The sequence below is a fragment of the Ambystoma mexicanum genome, chromosome 6p (genome assembly GCF_040938575.1).
Source record: "Ambystoma mexicanum isolate Mex_15411 chromosome 6p, UKY_AmexF1_1, whole genome shotgun sequence".
Classification (NCBI taxonomy): Eukaryota; Metazoa; Chordata; class Amphibia; order Caudata; family Ambystomatidae; genus Ambystoma; species Ambystoma mexicanum.
In genome coordinates this window covers 1502294996-1502316126 of record NC_090935.1, presented here as the reverse complement: position 1 = coordinate 1502316126, position 21131 = coordinate 1502294996, and the positions used below count along the sequence as shown (strand labels likewise).

Sequence of the window (21131 nt, the reverse complement as noted above, 5' to 3'; positions counted from 1 at the left end):
CTGCTGGCGAACCTCTTGCACTTCGAGTTTGTCGCTGTTGCGAACAGGTCGATTTGGGGTTTGCCCCATCGTCGGAAGAGTTGATCCACCTGATCTTGGCGCAGTTCCCACTCGTGACACGCGCGCAGCTCCCTGCTGAGCGAGTCGGCGATGGTGTTTCTTTCTCCTGCCAGGTGAAAGGGAACCAGGAACATCCCCTGGGCGACCGCCCAGTGCCACAGATCCTGTGCCTCCTTGGATAGGGCTGGGGATCTGGTGCCTCCCTGCTTCCGTATGTAAAACATTGTCGTGGTGTTGTCCGTGAAGATCTGCACCACCTTGCCCTTGAGCGACGGGAGGAACGATCTGAGAGCCCAGAACACGGCTCGGAGTTCCAGGACGTTGATGTGCAGGAGCCTCTCCTCCGGGAGCCAGAGGCCTCTTGCGTGGAGATCTCCGGTGAGGGCGCCCCAACCTTCCAGGGAGGCGTCTGTCGTCACCGTCTCCTGGTAGGCCGGCGTCTGAAAGTCCTTGCCCGCCGTGAGGTGCGCTCGAACGCCCCACCACTGAATCGCCCGCCGGAACACCTCATTGAGGGGGACCCCGTCTTCGAAGGTGCCCGTCGCCTGCATCCAACGAGCGTCGAGAAATTGTTGAAGAGGGCGCATCCGTAGTCTGCAGAGGCGCACCAGGTAGATGCAAGAGGACATCATCCCCAGGAGGGACTTGATGGACCTCACCCTGGCCACGTCCGTGGCTAGCAGGCGCTGCACTTTGCCTAGAATGGTCTTCGTCCGTTCTTCCGACGGTGCCGCCAGGCGCCTCACTGTATCGCCCAGGTAGGGGTAGACGTGAATCCCCTGCAGGCGCAGCCGCGCCGCCACAGGTGCTAGGCACTTGGTAAAGACCCAGGGGGCCGACTTCAATCCGAACGGCAGTGCTCTGAATTGGTAGTGGCGTCCCTGGACGACGAACCTGAGGAACTTTCAGTGACTTTTGAGGATGGGAACGTGGAAGTATGCATCCTCCAGGTCCAACGACGATAGAAAGTCGCCTTCCTCCAGCTATTCCAGTACGCGCTGGAGGGTGACCATCCTGAACTTTTGTGACCTGATGTATTTGTTCAAACGACGAAGGTCCAGGATGGGGTGCCAGCCGCCCGTCTTCTTCCTGACGAGGAAGTACCTTCAGTACACCCCGGAGCACCGGAGCCTCTTCGGGACAAGCTCGATGGCGCCTTTCCTGAGCATCGCCCGTACTTCCAACAGCAGTTGCGGGACGTGATTTTCCTTCCTGGCCACAGGTGGAACGTGAGGGCACTTCTTCAGGAATTCGATAGAGTGTCCTCTTGCCAGGGTATCCAGCACCCAACTGTCGGTGACGATGGACTTCCACACGCCGACGAAATTCGTCAGCCGGCCTCCCACCGGGGTGCTTCGGTGGGGGCCCGAGACCACGGCCGGTTCAGTCCTGCTTGGAGGTGGTGGCCTTGCCGCCCTGGCCACCTTGCCGACGGCGGCGAGGCGCTCCCTGCTTGCCGCAACCCCTGTAGGCCTCTTGAGACGAGGAGCGTGCCGCCTGGCGGTAGGATGACGAGCCACCGCTGGATCCCTTGGAGGCACCCTATCTGCCTCCGGAGCTCCGAAAGGGCCGTCTTTGCTGAAGGGCTCCTAGGGCGCGGGCCGTCTCCGTCTTTATGGCTTGGAGGGATTCGTCCACCGCCTTCCCGAACAAGTTGCTGCCGTCGAACGGCATGTCCAACACCCTGGTCTGGACGTCCTGACGGAAGTCGGTCGCCCGGAGCCAACCCCGTTGTCGTAGGCAAACACCGTTGCCCAGCTGGCGGAACCCGGTATCAGCAATATCGGTTGCCACCGTTATGGCGTGGTCCGACGCCACCTCGCCTTCTTGAAGTATTTCCAGGGCCTCGGACCTCTTGTCGTCCGGTAGGAAGTCCAATATGGGGGCCAGCTTAAACCAGAGCTCCCTGTCGTAAGGGGCCACGATCGCCAGGGCGTTGGCCGCTTTGATCGTCGTCGCCGCCGACGAAATGACCCGCCGCCCCATGGCGTCCAACTTCTTTCCCTCGCGGTCCGGCGGGGAATTGGACGTCGAGGCTCCTGACCCCGCCGCTTTCTTCTTCGCCGCCACCGAGACGACCGAGTCTGGCGTTGGCTGGGCCCTAAGGCACAGGGGAGCGGTTTCGGGGACCCGGTAGTTCTTCTCGTACCGGTCCCGTTTGGCTGGTGCCGTGGAGGGGTTCTTGAGAACCGACAGGCCCTCCTCCCAGATGTCATCGATTAGAGGCACCGCGATGACAGTCTTCCTCTTGGCCTCCCGGCGCTGATAGAGGAAACCTTCCTTTTTCTGCTCCTCCGGGCAGAGCTGGAACAATTCGGACGCCCTGGCGATCATGTTGTGGAATGAGCCAATCTCGTCGGGCGGCGAGGCCCGTGCGACGGGAGACCCGTTCCGTTGTCGTCGCCCTCAGAACCCATCGTCGAGCCCATCGCACCGTCATCTCCCGACTCGTGGGAGGATGAGGAGGGAACTGTAGGCCTTACGGGGGCGAGTGGAGGAGAGGGTTGGGTCCTCCGTTGTTTGTTCTGAGGACTTCCCGACGGGCCTGGTTGCGGGTCTTCCGGCCTGGGCCGTGGGAATCTCGTCCTTCTCAGAGCATAAGGACTGGATCGCAGACAAAATGGCTGCCGAGCCATCCTGAGGCCTAGGTTCCGACTGCGCCAGAAGGGAAGGCTGCTCTTCCTCGCCATCGTCGTCTTCCTCGGTTATCTCCCGAGGATCTTCCTTACGGGATCGAACCTTCTCGAATTGGACTTCGAGGTTCCTCACGGCCTCGGTCAGTTCCTCCTCTGAGGCTGACTCCGAGCTCGAGGAGACTACCGTGCCCCCCCTCGCTTCTTCCATCATGGTGGCCATGACGATGGGCTGAAAAGAGGATTCCCTCCTTGGCGGCAGGGAAACTCTAGTACCGGAGGCAGTCTCCGCTGGCGGGGTCTCTGCCGGCTTGGCCAGAGTCGCCACGATCGCCTCGATAGAGGCCTTTGCCTGCTGGGTAGGGGCCTTCACCCCCTTAGGTGCGTCCCGGGCCTTCTCCTTAGGGGGAGGGGCGACGCCTCGCTCCCCCTCTTCTGAGATCGGACGGGGCTTCTCCCGAAGCTTACCCGGGGTCTCGGACTTCCTCTTCCCCGAACCGGAGCTCGGTCGTCTCGGTGGCGGCGAAGAAGAAAGCGGCCCTACCTGGCGACCTAAGAGCCCGATCTTTCGGCGCTCCCAGAGCCAGCGGACTCGCGGCGCTTGGCCTGGTGTTGGGACCCCGTCGCCGGGGCGCCCGCACAGGACTTAGAAGCCCGCTCGGACCCTTTCTTCTTCTTCTCACCCGTTGAACCCTTCTCCAACCAGCTGGCGAGACGGGATCGACGGTCCCTCATGGTCCGCTCCGACAAGTTCTTGCAGAACTGGCAGTCCTTCTCTACATGAGTCTTGTCCCCATGAAGACAGTAGAGGCATCGCAAATGTTCGTCTTCCTTAAACACATTCTGCAGCCCGCATCCAGGGCAGCTGCGAAACAGCTTGGGTCCGGCTGACGAACTCGCGTCCTGGGCCATCTCGAAGTAGGCCGCAAATCTTCTGGAATCCTCCAAGAAGTTGATTCGACGAAATCTTCACCCTTGAGGGGCGTAGGAAAATCCCGTAACGGGTAGCCGTTAACGGGAGTAGAAACGGTGGAGCTTGAGGCTCGATTAACCGAAAAAATGTGAAAATTCACCTGAAAAAGCACGAAACACGCAGTAAAAGCTCGAGAGCTAAGCACGAGGACTCCCAACACTTGAACGTGCGGTAAAAATCTGAAGATGGCTGCCAGAGGCGGGGCTTAGGTAAAGGGCAGTCATTGGCTGTGGTCAGTATGACGCAGAGATCAGTGATTGGTTACTACTACGAAAGACAGATCAGAAACAAAACTGATACTGATTTTTCTTTACTGAGGATTCCCAGCCTGACGACGGGGAATATTCATGAGCATGTGAATCCATGCCAGACCCCATGCTGGAGAAGTAGAACATCGTGGTGGTGTTGTCGGTGAAGATCCTCACCACCTTGCCCTTGAGGGACGGAAGGAACTACCTGAGGGCCCAGAACACGGCCCAGAGCTCCAGTACGTTGATATGGAGTGACCTCTCCTCCGGGAGCCAAAGGCCTCTTGCGTGGAGATCTCCTGTGTGCGCTCCCCATCCCTCCAGGGAGGCGTCTGTCGTCACCGTCTCCTAATGTGCCGGGGTCTAGAAGTCCATACCCGCCGCCAGATGCACGCGGGTGCCCCACCACTGGATCGCTTGGCGGAAGGTCTCGCTGAGCGAGATCCTGTCTTCAAAGCTACCCACCGCTTGCATCCAACAGGTGTCGAGGAACTCTTGCAGTGGCTGCATTCGCAGTCTGCACAGGCGTACTAGGAAGATGCACAAGGACATCATGCCGTGAAGGGACTTGATGGACCTCACCCTGGCCACATCCAAGGTCAACAGCCCCTGCACCTTTCACATGATGGCCTTCGTCCTTTCCTCCGACGGGGAGGCCAGTCACGCTACTGTGTCGAGCTTGGCTCTCAGAAACAGTGCGACCTGCGATGGAACCAGGTGGGATTTGGCGAAGTTGATGGAGAATCCCAGATCCGTGAGCAGCTGGACGGTCTTCGCTGTGTGCCCGACGGCGAGATCTCTTGTCTTTGCTCGGATGAGCCAATCGTCCAGGTAGGAATGGACGTGGATCCCCTGCAGACGCAGCCGCGCCGTCACTGGTGCTAGGCACTTGGTGAATACCCTGGGTGCTGACTTCAATCCGAAAGAAAGGGCCTAGAATTGGTAGTGCCGTCCTTGGACTACGAATCTGAGAAACTTTTCGATGTCCTTTTAGAATGGGGATGTGAAAGTAGGCAACCTCCAAGTCCAGCGACGATAGGAAGTCGCCTTCCTCCAGCTGTCCCAGCACATGCTGGATGGTGACCATCCGGATCTTCTGGGCCTTGACGTACTTGTTTAAATGACAAAGGTTCAGGATGGGTCGCCAACCGCCGGTCTTCTTTCTTACGAGGAAGTATCGAGAGTACACTCCAGAGCCCCGGAGCCTCTTTGGGATGAGCTTGATGGCTCCTTTCTTCTGCATCGCCCTTACTTCCAGCAGCAGTTGTGGGACGTGGTTTCCCTTCCAGCCCACGGGTGGAATGCAAGGGCACTTCTTTAAAAACTCAAGTGTGCCCGCGGGCCAGGGCATCCAGCACCCATCGGTTGGTGGAGATGGACTCCGACACGCTGACTAACTTTGCCAGCTGGCCTCCCACCGGGGTGCACAGGTGGGGGCCCGAGGCTATGGCCGGTTCAGTCCTGCTTGGCAGCAGCCTTGCCGCCTTGGCCTCCTTGGCGACGAGATCCTCCTGAGTTGCTGCGTCCTCTGTAGGCCTCCTGCGACGAGGAGCGGGCCGCCTAGCGGTACGTCGAGGAGACGCCGCCGAATCCTTTAGAGGCACCTTGCTCGCCTCCGGAGTTCCGAAAGGGCAGCCGTCATTGCTGCAAAACCCCTAAGGCCCGGGCCATCTCCGTATCGGCCTTGATGGCCTGCAGTGATTCATCCACTGTTTTGCCCAACAGGTTATTCCCGTCGAAGGGCATGTCCAAAACTCTGGTTTGCACGTCCTGGTGGAAATCGGTCTCCTTGAGCCAACCACGCCATTGAAGACAAACACCATTGCCCAACTGACGGAAACCGGTGTCAGCAATGTCCGTGGCCACTGTTATGGCGTGGTCCGACACCACCTCGCCTTCCTGCAGGATCTCCAGGGCCTCCGCCCTCTTGTTATCTGGGAGGAAGTCCAGCAGAGGAAACCAAAGCTCCCTGCCGTAGCGGGCCACAATCGCTAGGGCATTGGCCGCTTTAATCGTCGTCGACGCCGACGAGCTGACCCGTTGCCCCATGGCGTCCAGTTTCTTCCTCTCGCCGCCCGGGTGGAGGTTGAAGTCGAAGCCGTAGCCCCTGCCGCCGCCTTCTTGGCTGCCGCCGAGACGACCGAATCCGGGGTCGGCTGCACCCTAAGGCACAGAGTGGCAGAGTCTGGGACCCGGTACTACTTCTCGTACCGGTCTCTTGGCAGGGGTCGTGGATGGGTTCTTCAGGAGCAAGAGTCCCTCGTCCCAGATGTCGTCAAGTAACGGGACTGAGAGGACCGTCTTCTTTTTGGCCTCATGCAGTTGATAGAGGAAACCTTCCTTCTTCTGTTCTTCGGGGCAGAGCTCGAAGAGCTCGGATGCCCTGGCAATCATGGCATGAAAGGAGCCAATTTCGTCGGGCGGGGAGGCCCGATGGGGTGGTGATGGAAGCCCCATCCCGTTGTCACCACCGTCGCCATCCGGTCCCGTCGTGGCCGTCTCTGTACCCGTGTCCTCCCTAGGATCAGGAGAAGGAGATGAAGGCTGTGAGGGCCGCGAAGGCTGGCTGGGCGGAGGGGGGGGTGAACTCTCCTCTGCTTGCTTGGAGGGCTCTCCGACAGGCCAGGCTTCGCTGGATCGTCCGCAGGGGATAAAGGCAATCTTGTCCTCATCTCCGTACATAAGGCCTGGATCGCCATCAAGATGGCTCCCGAGTTGTCCTGTGGCTCGGGTACCGGCTGCGACGGGCGCGACGGTTGGGGAGTGGAATCCTCCGCCTCCATGGGAACCTCGTCGGCACCGCCGTCGCTCTCTTCGTCCGCCTCGTCGGGATCCCTCCCGTGGGACCGGACCTCCTCGAACTTCTTGTTGAGGATCTTCACGACTCCAGCCAGCTCCTCTTCAGAGGCTGTATCCGTGTCCGTGATGGCCACCGCCCCCCCTTCTTTTTCCACCGGGGTTCGCACGGGGGTCTTATCGATGGGCTGAAAAGAGGATTCCCTCCGCAGTGTAAGGGAAACTCTGGGCCCTGAGGTCGCCTCCACTGGGGGAGCCTCCACAGGCTTCGCCAGGGCCGCCACAACTCCCTCGATAGATGCCTTAGCCAGGTGAATCAAGGCCTTCACGACTTTAGGCGTGCTTGAGGCCTTCACCTTGGGGGGAGGGTCACCGCCTCGCTCCCCCTCGGCTGTTTCCGTCGGGATCGACAGGGGCTTCTCCAGAAGCTTACCCGGGTTCTCCGATTTTCTCTTCCCCGAGCCTGAGCGTTGGCTCGTGGTTGATGGCGTCGGTGAAAGCGCGCCCTGCCTGGCAGCCGAGGAGCTCGACCGTTCGGCGCTCCCGGTGCCCGCGGACTCACGGTGCTTAGCCTTCTGTTGGGCCCCCGTCGCCTACCTCTTCTTCTCACCTACCGCTGGGCTCTTCCCTTCCAGCCAGTTGGTGAGGCGGATCCGCCGATCCCTCATTGTCCGCTCTGACATGTTCTTGCAAAACGCACAGTCCTTCTCCATGTGCGTTCTGTCTTCGTGAAGGCAGTAGAGGCATCTAGAATGCTCGTCCTCCTTGAACACATTCTGCAATCCGCATCCAGGGCAGTTCCTGAACAGCTTGGATCCGGGCGTCGAGCTTCCTTTGTCCTGGGCCATGTCCACGGTGTAGGCCTCAAGGTCTTCTGGAATCCTCCAAGAAGCGTAACTCGACGAAAACTTTGCCCTTGAGGGGCGAAGAAAATTCCGAAACGGGTCCCCGTTGATCGGAAGTAGAAACGGTGGAGCTTGAGGCTCGATTGACCGAAAAAATTAGATTAAACTCTTTGAAAAATCGCAAAACGCAGTAAAAGCTCGAGGACTCCCAACACTTGAACGTATGGTAAAAATCTGAAGATGGCTGCCAGAGGAGGGGCTTAGGTAGAGGGCAGTCATTGGCTGGGGGCAGTATGACCCAGAGACCAGTGATTGGTTACTAGTAGAAAGACAGTTCAGAAACGAAACAAACCGATTTTTTCTTTACCGAGGATTCCCAGCCTGACAACGGGGAATATTCATGAGCATGTGAATTCATGCCAGACCCCATGCTGGAGAAGTGATATGCTTGCCCAGCATGAAGGGCCTTTTACATTCCTTATTTGGAGGTGCCTCAGAGGTGGAGAGTGAACACCAGCTCTTTTCTTGGTAGTAGTACCAGCAGAGAATCCGGCTTGACATGTCCTCGATGGCTGAAATATTATTTCTACCCTTGGGTTGTCTGCCCTAGTGAGCGAGGGGTCAACAAGGATTGAGTGACCCTCTTTTTCATTGATTCCAGTATAGGAATCGCCTTACTAATGGGCTTCTTCTCCTTGAGGATGTCCTCAACAAAGTCAGTCCCCGGAGGAATTGTCTCCTCCATCTGTGTGCCGAAAGGCTGAGCTGACTTTTTAAGCAACTCATTTTAAAGCATTTGGTCAGCTATAGGCGAGGTATGACCACTCGACTGCTGAGGCATTGTTTGGATCCGTAAAGGTATGATCCGGGTCATCCTGGTCTTGTAGATGGTTGTCATTGTCTTACGACCACCTAAAAGCTGGAAGAACTAACCTGTTTACTGAAGAGGAAGGTCCATAACCCGGTAGGACAGTAGGTGTGGAACTGTCGCTAAATGTTTCCAGTGAGCCCTGTAGTGTAAAGGGCAACCGAGGAAACCGTAAGGGACGAGCCCCTAAAATGGGGAAAACCTCTCTTAAAAAGGGAAGAAAACGCACAGGTCTCTTAGTTGGTATCAGGAAGATCTCTTTGTTGGAAGAGTGCTGTATCCAGATGGTGGCAAGATGAGACAAATCCAGCAGGCGGTGAGTTCAGCACAATGGAGGCGGTCAGAGCCGCAGTATAGCTCAGGCTGATGTAGCAATTGCAAACATGAGAAAGCAACAGGCACAAGCAACAGGCACAAGCAGCGGCTGTCTGCCGTGAAAAGATGATCTAGTGCTTAGGCACAGCTGGAACATAGACTGCGGGCTCCAGGAGTCAGGAGCCATATGGAAAAAACAAAGCAAACAAAGAAAGGAGGCGCTAGGAAGGCGCGGCAGAGCCACGAAGGGAATGGTCTGAGTAGTAGCAGAGGGAAACAAAAAGGATGGCAAGCCGCGAAGGACGACAGTGGCGGCGGCCAGTATTCAGCAAGCGTTACAAGGGAGGCAATGAAGAACAGCAAAATACTTTGGTGGCAAGAAGCAACGCAGTAAACTTACCGATGCAGAGTCCTTAAGTGTAAGAGTGACGATTATGCATCGGGTAGGCAGGCGCCATCTTGGAGGACAACTAGAGCGTTACCTGCAGTTCTAGATGGTTGCCCAACTCGTGGCCATCTGGGGTCGCTAGTGATTCCATAGGGATGGAATCCACTGGTGCCAAAGGGACCAGGAGTTAGCCGTGGTGGTCCTAACACATTGGCATCTTGATTGGGATCATCCTGATCGACAACCTTCATGTCCTGGTCTGCCTGGTCTGACTGCAGGTCACACTGCTAAGAACCTTGAGAAGCCTCCATGGGCGTGATGGTATGACGACGCGTAGGCGATGGGGGCGTTGGGGTTGAGTAGGTCCCATTGCCCTGGAGGTTGCTCCACGGGTTTCTGTGGTGTAGGCAACTTACTCATGTAGTCGATAAAAGTACATGCTCCAAAAATTGGAGTCTATGCTGGGGGGCCTTGGCCACCGCAGGGGTTGCCTTGGGGGTCAGTGCTGGGCCTTACATAGAACAGTCAGCCATGGGGGTATCCTTGGGGCTCTCCCGTGGGCGTTTTTTTAGAAGAGTTGATTACAGGGATGAAGGTCCTTCCGCATAGTCCTCGGAGGCATTAGGGGTCCGTTTACTTTGTGATGTTTTTCAGCTGGGGAATGGGATTTATGTCTTTTCAACAGCTCTTTCGGTGTTTCCGTCGCAACCGCCAGACAATGTTTATGCACGCCCCTTGACTGAGTGGCTTCATGAACGCCTTGAGGTAGGCACAGAGGCAGAACCACAGCGTGCTTAGTCGGCGGTGGATTGGTAGGTCGAGAGACGCATACTGCCGGCATGCAACTTTCTGCCTACGGGTCTATTCTGGAATGGCTTTGCGGTGTGTTTATGTGTGGTCGCGAGTGTGTGTACGCTGTGTTGTCACCAGAGGCTTTCCTCATAGCAGCACGCTACGACCGCATTTCGAGGCTGGGGACAGGCATACAGGAACTGGTGTGTTCCTCCGTTATGTCCAGGAGCTCCGAATCAGAGTGTCAGCTGTATCGGCCTTCGTTAACCGATTTGAAGATCGCTGCAGCGGTCTCCGACTCCCCAGCATGGCGTGTGCCGCCCACTGCTTTGTTCAGCGCTCTTTAAGGGTCTTGGGTCTAAAGAGTTTGCACAATGTGCAGCGGGACGCTGAGTGATCACGTGGAAGGCAGTGGTTGCACACTGTGTGTGTCTTTCCACAGAAAAGTTAGACATTTCTTTAACATAGTACGTTCCATAAAAGAAGGTGGATACAGAGGCAGCAAGACAAGGGTAGTAGGGGCAGGGAACAGGGGCAGGTATTTTCTTAAAGAGAAGAATCAGACCCCCCGCTCTCCCTACTGATGGGCCAAAGCCAGGTGTAGGCCGAAGCACGTCATTGGAACAGACATCTGTTTCGGTGTCCGGAATTAGGCGTTGAGAAGGTTCTGGAGGTCTGCCGTTGATGAAATGCGCTGATCAGTGACCGGCAGTTGACATTAAATGGAATTAACAGTAGAACAAGTTACTTACCAACTGTAACATTATTTCGATTGGATGTTCCTCCCACGTATTCCTCATCTAGATATCTTGTCTCCCAGCTTTGCTGCTTAGGAAAAAATAAATTCACCAGAGGGCGCTGTGTTCGAGGCCGCAGACTCGTAGTCCCTCAAGGGCCGCCGTTGAGCGTCAACGTCATCTGCTGTACAAAGGGCTCGAGCTGTGCCCGTTACCTCAGTTCTGTTTTTACGGTGTTCACGGTCGCATCAGTTGATCAGGCTTTAAAGTCCTCAGGCTCTTAATGAAGTTCAAATGCAAATGGCGCAAACTGTACAGAGGGGTAGGTTGGCAGGGTCGATGAGGAATACGTGGGAGGAACATCCAATCGAAAGAACGTTACAGTTGGTAAGTAACTTGTTCTTCGAAAGGATTGTGTCCTCCCACGTATTCCTCATCTTAGATAGGCTCCCAAAGCAGTAAAAATTCGGAGGAGGGATTACCAGAAATTTCACTTATGGACTGAATGAAGGACAGCTTTTGCAAAGAGTCCTCCTTGATATGAAGTAGAGTCCAAGCAGTAATGCTTCACTAAGGTGTGCATTGACGACCAGGTGGCCGCAGCACAAATATCCTGCACCGGGAAGAGCCGTGGAAGTTGCCATGCCCCTTGTAGAATAAGCCCTTAATCTATCTGGAGGCTCTTTTCCAACCAATTTATAGCACTCCGAGATTGCTCGAATTATCCATCTGTATAGAGTTTGTTTAAACACTCCAAGTCCCAATTTGTGTCCAGTATACCCAACAAATAGTTAGTTACATTGTCAAAGATTTGCAAATCTGGAAATGTAGAAACAGAGAGTTCTTTTTGGGTCCAGTCTATGCAACCTTTCCTCTTCCTTAATAGCATGAGGAGGAGGGTAAGAAGAAGGTAAGGTAATTTTCTGTGACAGGTGGAAATCAGAGATTATTTTAGGCAATGAAGATGTTTTGACTTTTAGAATAACTTTGTCCCTATGGAAAACGGTGTGAGGGGGCTTACAAGAAAGTGCCTGCAACTCACTTACTGTGTGGGTTGATGTTATAGCCACTAACAAAATTGTTTTTAGAGTGAGAAGTCTTAATGGGCAAGAATGTAAAGGTTCGAAAGGAGAACACATGAGAAATTTTAAGACTAAATTCAAATCCCAGAGATGGGCACATGAAAAGGTGTTGGAGGGTACACATTTGTCAGTCCTTTCAAGAATTGAATGACTAAGGGCATTTTTAAATAAGACACCTCTTCCGAGGAACGCTTAAAGATGGATAACGCTGCCAAGTATCCGTTTATAGTGCCAACTTGGAGCCCCAAATTGGCCAAGTGTAAGAGGAAAGAAAGCACTGTAGGAGTATTACATAAAAATTGATCAACATTCTTATCCCTGCACCAGTTAGTGAACTTGTTCCAACGACACTGATACAAGGATTTTGTTGCTGGCCGCCTGGCCGAAAGCAAAATCTCCATTACGTCATCCGGGAGGTCCCAATCCTTATATCACAGCCTCTCAGAAACCATGCCTGAAGACTGAGTGTTTTGACCACTGGATGAGAACCCGATCTTCCTCTTGAGAGAGAAGATCCTCTCTTTGTGGAAGACGTATTGGAGGGCAGGTGGACATGTCCAGAAGGTCCGGGTACCACGTCCTCCTGGGCCAATCCGGGGCAATTTGGATCATGGTTTTCCTGAACTTTCTCAACCTCCTGATTACATGAGGAATCAAGGGGATTGGAGGAAACGCGTATGAGTGGAAATACACAGTCCACCATGAACGCGTCCCCTAGAGCTCCTCTTGGGGGAAATTCTCTTGAGCAGTACAGTTCGCACTGCCAGTTGGCATGGGTCGCAAACAGATCCACTTGAGGGGTTCCCCAAAGGGCGAAGATCTCTTAAAGGACTTCCTGAGCAAATTCCCACTCGTGGGAGACTGCTCTGCCTGCTTAGAGTGTCAGCCACCGTGTTCAGCTATCCGGCTAGGTGAACTGCCAATAGAGAGATTCCTTCTTGCATTGCCCAGAACCAGAGCTGCATTGCCTCTCTGCACAGTGGGAGTGATCCTACGCCTCCTTTTTTGTTGAGGTAGTACATGGCCACTGTGTTGTCTGTCATAATCGGGACATTCTTTCCCTGTACAGAGGGCAGAAAGGCCTTCAGAGCTAGTCCGATTGCCCTCAGCTCCAAAAGGTTGATGTGTAGTTCAGACTCCAATGGAGACCAACAACCGCTGATTGTCAGATTGTTGATGTAGGCTCCTCATCCCGTGAGTGAGGCGTCCGTCACTACCGTTATCTCTGGCCATGGTTGCCAAAAATGTTCTCCCTTGAGGATACTTTCCTTGTTAGCCCACCATAGAAGATCTTGGGCCACTCTGTCCGTGACTTGCAGAGGATCCGACATCTCCCAAAATTGGGCCCACTGAAGGGATCTCATCCTCAATCTGGCCTCTGGCACCAGAAAAATGCAGGATGCAATGAGGCCTAGCAAGCTTAGAAAATCGAATGCCGGCAGATGTTGGCCATTTTGAAACTTTGTTACCATCTGCAGAATGTGGTGAGCTCTCTCCTCGGGAGGCGAGGCTTTCCCTGATGAAGTATCCAGGACTGCTCCGATGAATTGGAGTCTTTGGCTTGGAATCATTTGTGACTTCTTGTAATTGAGGGAGAAGACCAGTCTGTGTAAGAAGTGGCAGGTCAAGGCCAGATGTTCCTGGGCTCGTTCGGGTGAACTTGCCCTGATTAGCCAATCGTCCAGTTAAGGGTAGACGTGAATCCCCTTCTCCTGATACTCGCTGCCACCACTGCCATCAGCTTGGTGAAAACCCTTGGGGCGGAGGTCAGCCCAAATGGTAGAACCCGAAACTGATAATGAGAACCGCCAACTGCTAACCTCAGGCACTTTCTGTGCTTGAGATGGATTCGCACATGAAAGTAGCATCCTGAAGATCCAATGAAATCAGCCAGTACTGAAGCTGAAGCGCCTGAAGGATCTGAGAAAGGGTCACCATCTTCAACTTGTCCTTCCTGAGGAATTTGTTCGAATTTCTTAAGTCCAAGGTGGGTCTCAATCCTCCGTCCTTTTTGGGGATGAGAAAATAAGGGGAGTACCAACCCCTGTTCCTTTCCGCTATAGGTACATGTTCTATTGCAGCTTTCTCCAGCAGGGTGGAAATCTCCTGCACAAGGAGCAGGTCTGGAATTTTTACAGAGTTGGCTCCCGGTGGATGATTTTGAGGTCTTTAATGAAAAGGAAGGCAGTAACCATGGGTCACTATCTCTAGCGCCCAGGCATCTGACGTAACACCCCGCCATTCGTTCAGATACCGAGTGATTCTGCCTCCCACCAGGGTTCTTGTGGTTGAAGGCCTCAAAGTGGCTTTGCAGCAGCTGCAGCTGTGGCTGAGGAGGTAGTAGCCGCTGCTGGGGCTAATCTAGCACCTCTCCCTTTTCCACCACGAAAGAGTTTTCTCTGTTGGCCTCTTTGACTGGCCTGCCCCCTCCCTAATCCAAAAGAGGAGTAAAAAATGAAAGGGGCGACTCCTCCAGGAAGATGAGCCTGCGTAGGAGTGTTGTTGAGGCTATTTTATAGTGGCGCGAAGTGATTTTTCTGCCGCTTTCGAAGTCTGCAGCTTCTCCAAGCTCTCGTCCGCCTTGCTGCCAAACAGCCTCAAGCCGTCAAAAGGCATATTGAGTAATCTAGACTGCACATCATGTGCAAAGCCAGATTTCCTCAGCCATGCAAATCTGCGTAGGACCGTGCTAGATGCCATGGACCTGCTTACACTATCAGCAGTGTCCAGTCCTGACTGAAGGCATTCCTCCATAGCCTCTTTCCCATCTTTTACCATCGCCAGGAAACCATGCCGTTCCTCACCTTCCGGGATGTGTTCAGCCGCTGATGTCATGCAGTCCCACAGGGTATATGTACATCTTGCTAAAGTACAAGTTACATTAGTCGATTTAAGGGCCATGCTGCCCGAAGAAAAAACCTTCCGGGCTCAAGCATCAACTTTTTTATCATCCCAGTTTGGTGGTATTGAGGGGTAAGCTGATTACCTAGTGGACGTTGCAGCTTGTACCACTAGACTTTCAGGGGAGAGTTGTTTAGATAGGTATTCCGGATCTGATAAAGATGGCCTGTATTTTGCTACAAATTTCTTGTTTACTGCTGAAACCGAATCAGGAGTATTCCAATTTACCATCACCCTCTTCTGTAGTGCTTTATGGAATGGAAGAACAGATCTTTTAGAGGACCCTCACTCAGGATGTCCGTCATATTATCCAGGTCGAAATGTGGGGAAGCTGCCTTCCAACCCATAAAATCAATGACCCTTCCCATTAGATTTCTATAACTAAGATATACATGATCTGCAGGGTCTGGTCTCTCAAATTCCACTTCAGGGGAAGTGTCTAGGCCACTGGCATTTTGGAGACAGTCATAAACATCTGTTATCTTGGAATTCGTGTCCAATAGCTCTTCAGGGACCACTCTGGCTCCAAACCTAACTCCAGCTGAAGTAACATCTTCGGAGGAGTGTTCTTCAAAGATGGATGACATGGATCTGAAAAATTCCTGTCTGGGTCGAGGATGGAAACCTTTTTCAGGTAAAGAGGGTGGTATCGACTTAGGCATGGGCAATGGCATTGACTTGGGTATCGGGATTAAAGAATGCCTCAATAAAGGCGAAGGCGTCGATGAAGACGCTGGCTTTGACGTTTTCGAAGGAGGCTTCGATATTGTCGAAGAAGGCTTTGATACAGTCAAGGGTGTCAACGCCACTTTCGTCAGCGGTTTCGACGTTGTAGTCGTCGACTGTCGAGTCGAGTTTTGACTTCGACTTCAGACGCTGATGTCGATTCTGCTACCACCGATTTATGCACTGGAGGTATTGCCTTAGTACGAGGTGTCAGAACTTCCCCCTTATGACACTCTCGACTCTTTTTCAGCTCTCGCGTGTTTAGTCGTTGATCTCCGTCACTTTTAGAGTGGGCAGGGGCATAATCTCATGCTGCATCTTCGAGGGGGTCAGGGCCGCTTTCTCGAATATTTTAAGCATCAAAGCCCTAAAGGCCTCCCATTTTTCAGGGGAATCGTGCTTGGATGGGTAAGTCACTCTCCTCTCAGAGGAGGAAGAAGACCTGTGACATCATTTTTTTGACTTCATAGACAAAGACTAGGGGGATTTCCTCGAGCGACTCTTTGATCTCGACTTCCTCGACCCACGTTGAGATTTTTTACTCAATTCTCCCGGATCTTTCGGTCTTTTAGAAGACTTGCAAGTTTCCTCCCCCCCACCGCCAGCTTACCTCTCCGTTCCCTAAGAGCCTTATTGGACATGGCCTGACAGGAACCGCACTCGTCAACCCGATGGTCTGGGCTGAGACACCAGAGGCAATTCCGATGGGGGTCGGTTATTGACTTTTTCCTACCACACTTCTGACATTTTTTTTAAACCTGTGTTGGATGTGGTGGGAGTAGATGACGAGGACATTGTCGAGAAAAAACCTGATGCGCCGTTCGTGACACGAAGCAGTTGCTCGGAAAAATGGAACTGTGGTATCGGGCACTGCTCGAGCCCTTTATACAGAGGATGACGTCGACACTCGACGGCGGCCCTCGAGGGACTATGACTCCGCAGCCTTGAACACAGCGATCTCTGGTGAAATTTCTTTTCCGAAGCAGCAAAGCTGGGAGACAAGATACCTAAGATGAGGAGTACGTGGGAGGACACAATTCATTCGAAATGTAGCTTTTGCTACTGACTGCTGTGCGAGAATACAACTATCCACGATGGCAGAAAAAAATGATCCGAGGGATATCGACGCATGAGGGACCATGGGTACAGGGTACATCACAGTAGGGATAGCATTACAGTCACACCCTGTCAATGTCCCTTTTCAGGCTTAGAAAAATGTCATGTGCAATACTCTGCAACTTCCACTAGATGTCGGCCTATGCAAAGCATGTGATTCTAAGCAGATACACACACACACACACACACACACACACACACACACCTCTCTGTAGTTCTATTCATAAACCATATTTCTGACAAACTTCCTTCTGTAAAAATATAACATTTTAGAGTCTGACAAATGTTGCATAGAAACATTTATCTATTTTAGTTTTTTCCACAGCGAGTGTCACACCAACACGCAGAGTGCAAATTCTTGCTAACCTCCTTTTGCTTTAAGGGTAGAAAATACGTAATGGTACATATGTGAAACTTGCCCCATTTCTACTATATAATATATTTTCTGGGACTAGTAAGAAGAATTGGCTTGAAAGGATGAAATGTAATAATGGCAAATAAGGTTTGCCATAGTTTAGGATATGGAAAAATTCAAACAAATGGCCATATAGTTAAGCAATATCTCTTACATTTATATTCGGCACAGGACAATCCCTTTTGGCCAATTTGAAGGCAAAATATGATACTTGGAAGATATCCGGTCTCCATTCTTGATCCGGTTCCAACATGTACCCTGCATAACAAAACAAAGAATGTAGTCCAGAAAACAGGATATTTTAAATACACACTGCTCCATACTTTAATATATCTATGCACTGAATACCTTTACAAATCAAGCACCTTCCTACAACACAAAGTACATTCTGCTATGTTATCTCTAAAATTATATTCAACTACATTTCAAGCCCTTTAATTTGGCAAGAACGGTTTTCAAAGTATAGCTGATTTTCTATCGTACCAGACTACTTCACAAGATAACAGGCAAGATAGTTTGCACACTAGGCAGAATATTTATTTGGGTTGTCTCATTATCTGAGCTATGACAACCATAATGCTATGCCAATCAAGGTCTCACATATTACCTCCTTTATCTCATGTACAACACCGGGCAAGGAATTAATCATTTGAATTTTCAACCACTATCTAATCACTCAGCCGCCCTCAAAAAGTGCTCCAATGGTGAAAATCCAGTTGCAGCATTTCACGGAGCAGCATAATCTCCTGGAACCCACACAGAGCACAAGAAATTGAATATGGTTACGTCCATCTTGGACGTGAGGCAAGAGCTGTGTCTGAGCCATAGTACTGCTGGAACCCCCAGCAGTTTTAGACCGTAATCTATACCACCTTGCTTGCTCACATTCAGGAATAAGGTAAGGTATTAAGAACAGACTGATGCGACTGATGAACTATTTACTACTTGGTAGATGGCAAATGATTTACATGCCTCTGTGAATCACGGTCATGGCTATTGGAGCTTAGAATAATGCAGGGCGCTTCCTCACAGCTCTTGCTCCAGCACATCTAAGTCAACTAATTAAGCTTCTAAGCTCTTTCGGTATAGGAGTAGATGGCTATGCAGTTGATCATTAACAGATTTCTATGACCAAAACCAATATCCTCAAATGTTGCAAGTTACTTCACTCATTGCTTGCTAGCAAATGAACAATGGATGACCGAGAATTGCTTGCAGATGAACCCTACCAAAAAGGAAATCCTTGTGTTGAGGACTCACGGAACTTTAGATATTTGGCCTCTTCAACTGGAAAATTGCCCCAACCATTCTACCCAGGTAAAGAATCTGAGTCTTGAATGATAAGATGTGAATGGCTCCACAAATAAGTCTTGGATAAAGAATTTGTTTAAATCTAGACATGCTATTTCTTTCCTGGTTTATGGTGTTGGTGCCAACACATCCGATTATCTGAACAGCATTTGTCTAAGCCTATTGTATTGCATGTATCACTTATAGAAGGGTTGACACTGTTGCAACCCATATTTTAAGACTAGGCATATTTGAACAGATCTCACTAGCCCTTCGATCACTGCACTGGAGAGTTCAGGCCCATGTTAATTTGAAATCACTCTGCACAGTGAATAGATTCTTGGATGGGGCGTGCAGGTCTTGGTAGACAAATTGGAACCCTACATTTCCCCATATTCCTTAAGTTGAACTACTGTATACCTAGTCACTGCATCACAATTTAGGAGGACAAGAAAGAGAGGCCGAGCACTTTTAGTAGTGGCCACCAGTCTGTGGAAAACCCTGCCACTCCAAATCAGAGGCACAGAGAACTATCTCCTCTTTATAGGATTTCATTATGCATTATTCGTAATGTGTCATCAAAGCAAAACCCAGATTGAAAAACAGACAAGTACAAATAGCTTTCAAATAGATGACAAATTAAAATTTACTGAAAAGAAAAAAACTGTGGAGCGACATAAAATAAGTATTGGTTGTATCCAATAGGAAGAAAATACGCAACTACATCAGGTGGTTATTTGCCCCTATAGAATGCGTGCACAACATTATGTGCTCACTTGGCCTATTTGAAGTATTTTTCTCTTTCTAACTCAAGTCCTTAACAAAAAGTGAGCTAGTGCAAAAACAACCTAAGGCAACAGCAATGATTTACAGAATATTTCTGAATCGTGCATTGTTCCAATACATATCTTCTTAAGCAGGGCTTTACATTTCAGCAGCAAGGGTTTTTACAGAGTGGGCAGATAAATACTAAATGATGTAATGTTCTCCTGCACTCTTTTGCAAAATACACAATTATTAATCAGACGTTGCTATGCTTTCTTAACAGTGGATAGACCCAAAATGTCAAAACATTTTCACATACAGACTATGCATTAATAATGGGTAAATCACATCACGATAAGTTTTATATCCTTGATTTATCTTGCAGGACAAATACAATTTAAGCAGGGTGTCAGTAGAGCCTGTTCATAGCGAGTACTCCAGGGCCTAGGACGAAAATGTTCCTTTTGCCACTACTGCGATTTTGGGGTAATTTGTATGTGACTCATCCTACAGGTAAGCAAATTAGACCTGCTTGGTTTCCTCACATGTACAACACAAGGAAATGTTTTGCCTCCCAGGTATATTAGGTGAATCATCTAAAGCATAATTTTATCACTCTAGACCTGAAGTTGTCGAGAACAGGATCCAATATTTCAGTGTTTTAAAACTGATCCTATGCTCTATGCATACAAGATATAATTCAAGATGGGTTGGAATATTGAGCACACTTTGGTTAGACTCAAAAGCGTTTGGAAGAACATTTCAGTGGTGGGCAATTTGAGGACCCACCTATGGCCATGGAGCGTAACCGCCATCACTTGCAACCTAAAGACCTCAAGTGTAGATTTGATGGGTACATTTCCCATAGACTGAGCAAGTTTTGCTTTTGATGAGCAAGTTTCTGCCAAAACCAGATTACCTTTGACTTGTGTTTCCCACAGTTCTTCATCCCTGTTAATACTTAGGCCAAGCTATTGTTCAAAAGGCTTTACTTCCTCCACCACAACACCAAATTAAACTTTCAAGGTCTCATATTTCAAAGGGCATTAACCATCAGTTTGGGTGTTCTTACAGTTAATTTCCATTACTTTCTAAGTGCATGTTTCAGTGAATGTATTGAATTGCTTTGTGAGGCCATGGGGAGTTTTGGATACCATCATCTGAACATACGATTTAAACCTTATTTTGCTTGGATGTGTCAGACTGAAGGGAGGAGATTTGCACAGTTAATTCATTTATGTAAAGGCAAAACAGTGCAGGGCCCAACCTTTCGCATAATAAGAGCTGCAGGTGCATTTCCACTGTTGCGGACCAGGAGGCCACTTCAGTTGCAGCTGATAAGCCCTATAAGAATTCTTCACATAACATTAGAACAAAACCCTGCTGCTCTTGTAACAGGAATCTGCTGCCCTGGGTGACAAGGGTAAACTAGCGTGGATTTTGCAAATTAACTACCAGAGTATCCCAGCCTCAGACCAAGAGTAATTCATCCCCCACACCCTAACAACCATCATAAGAAAAGTGCTCGGCATACCTCAAGAACTTTCATGCAGCCAGTCCCCAGCACTGCTCCCAGAGGATCCGCAGTTCAAAGCCCAGATTGCCCACAGTCCTCGCCGGTCCATGGCATCTTTTGCCATTTTGGGCCTTGGAAGTACACAGAAGTGGGTTTGAACTCCTGTTCCTTTGTGCATCGTTTCCAAACATCCAATCAAAGCGTGACATCCAGATGTCAAGACGTCCTCAAAGTCTAACCATGACTGTTATAGACATACTCCCATCACTGGAAAACTTCTCACATCAAAGGGGTCCAAAATGTCATTGCATAGAGAAGAACATATATCTGGCCCATTCCCCCGTACCGACCATGTTGGTCTATGTTTACATTATCCTTTCTCACAAACTAATCTTGAATTGACCACTCTCACCCACTAGGATTGGCAGTTCCAGAATTAGATCATGGAGTTTGTTTTCTGGGAGAGATTGAACACAGTCCCGGAAAGAAAATGAAACATGCTTCAAGGGTCTGCAGGAGCACATCTCAACTCTCATCACACAGCCACACACACTACTTTCTGGAATATCAATTCCCTCTCAGAAACTGCCCTCATGTAAATATCCCCCCCTCCTTCAGACGTCTTTGGATTCAACCTCACACTTTCTGCAATCCTGAAGTATTTT

The 21131-nt window shown here is 50.8% G+C and overlaps 1 protein-coding gene across 1 annotated transcript in view; it reads right to left on the bottom strand.

Moving 5' to 3' along the window:
• The window catches only part of BMP2K (BMP2 inducible kinase), a 1074721-nt gene that overhangs the window by 545987 nt on the left and 507603 nt on the right, over positions 1-21131 (bottom strand). The window contains exon 8 of the mRNA XM_069626343.1: positions 17050-17153. Within this exon, the coding sequence (XP_069482444.1) occupies positions 17050-17153 (104 nt within the window). The remainder of the gene's footprint in view (positions 1-17049; positions 17154-21131) is intronic.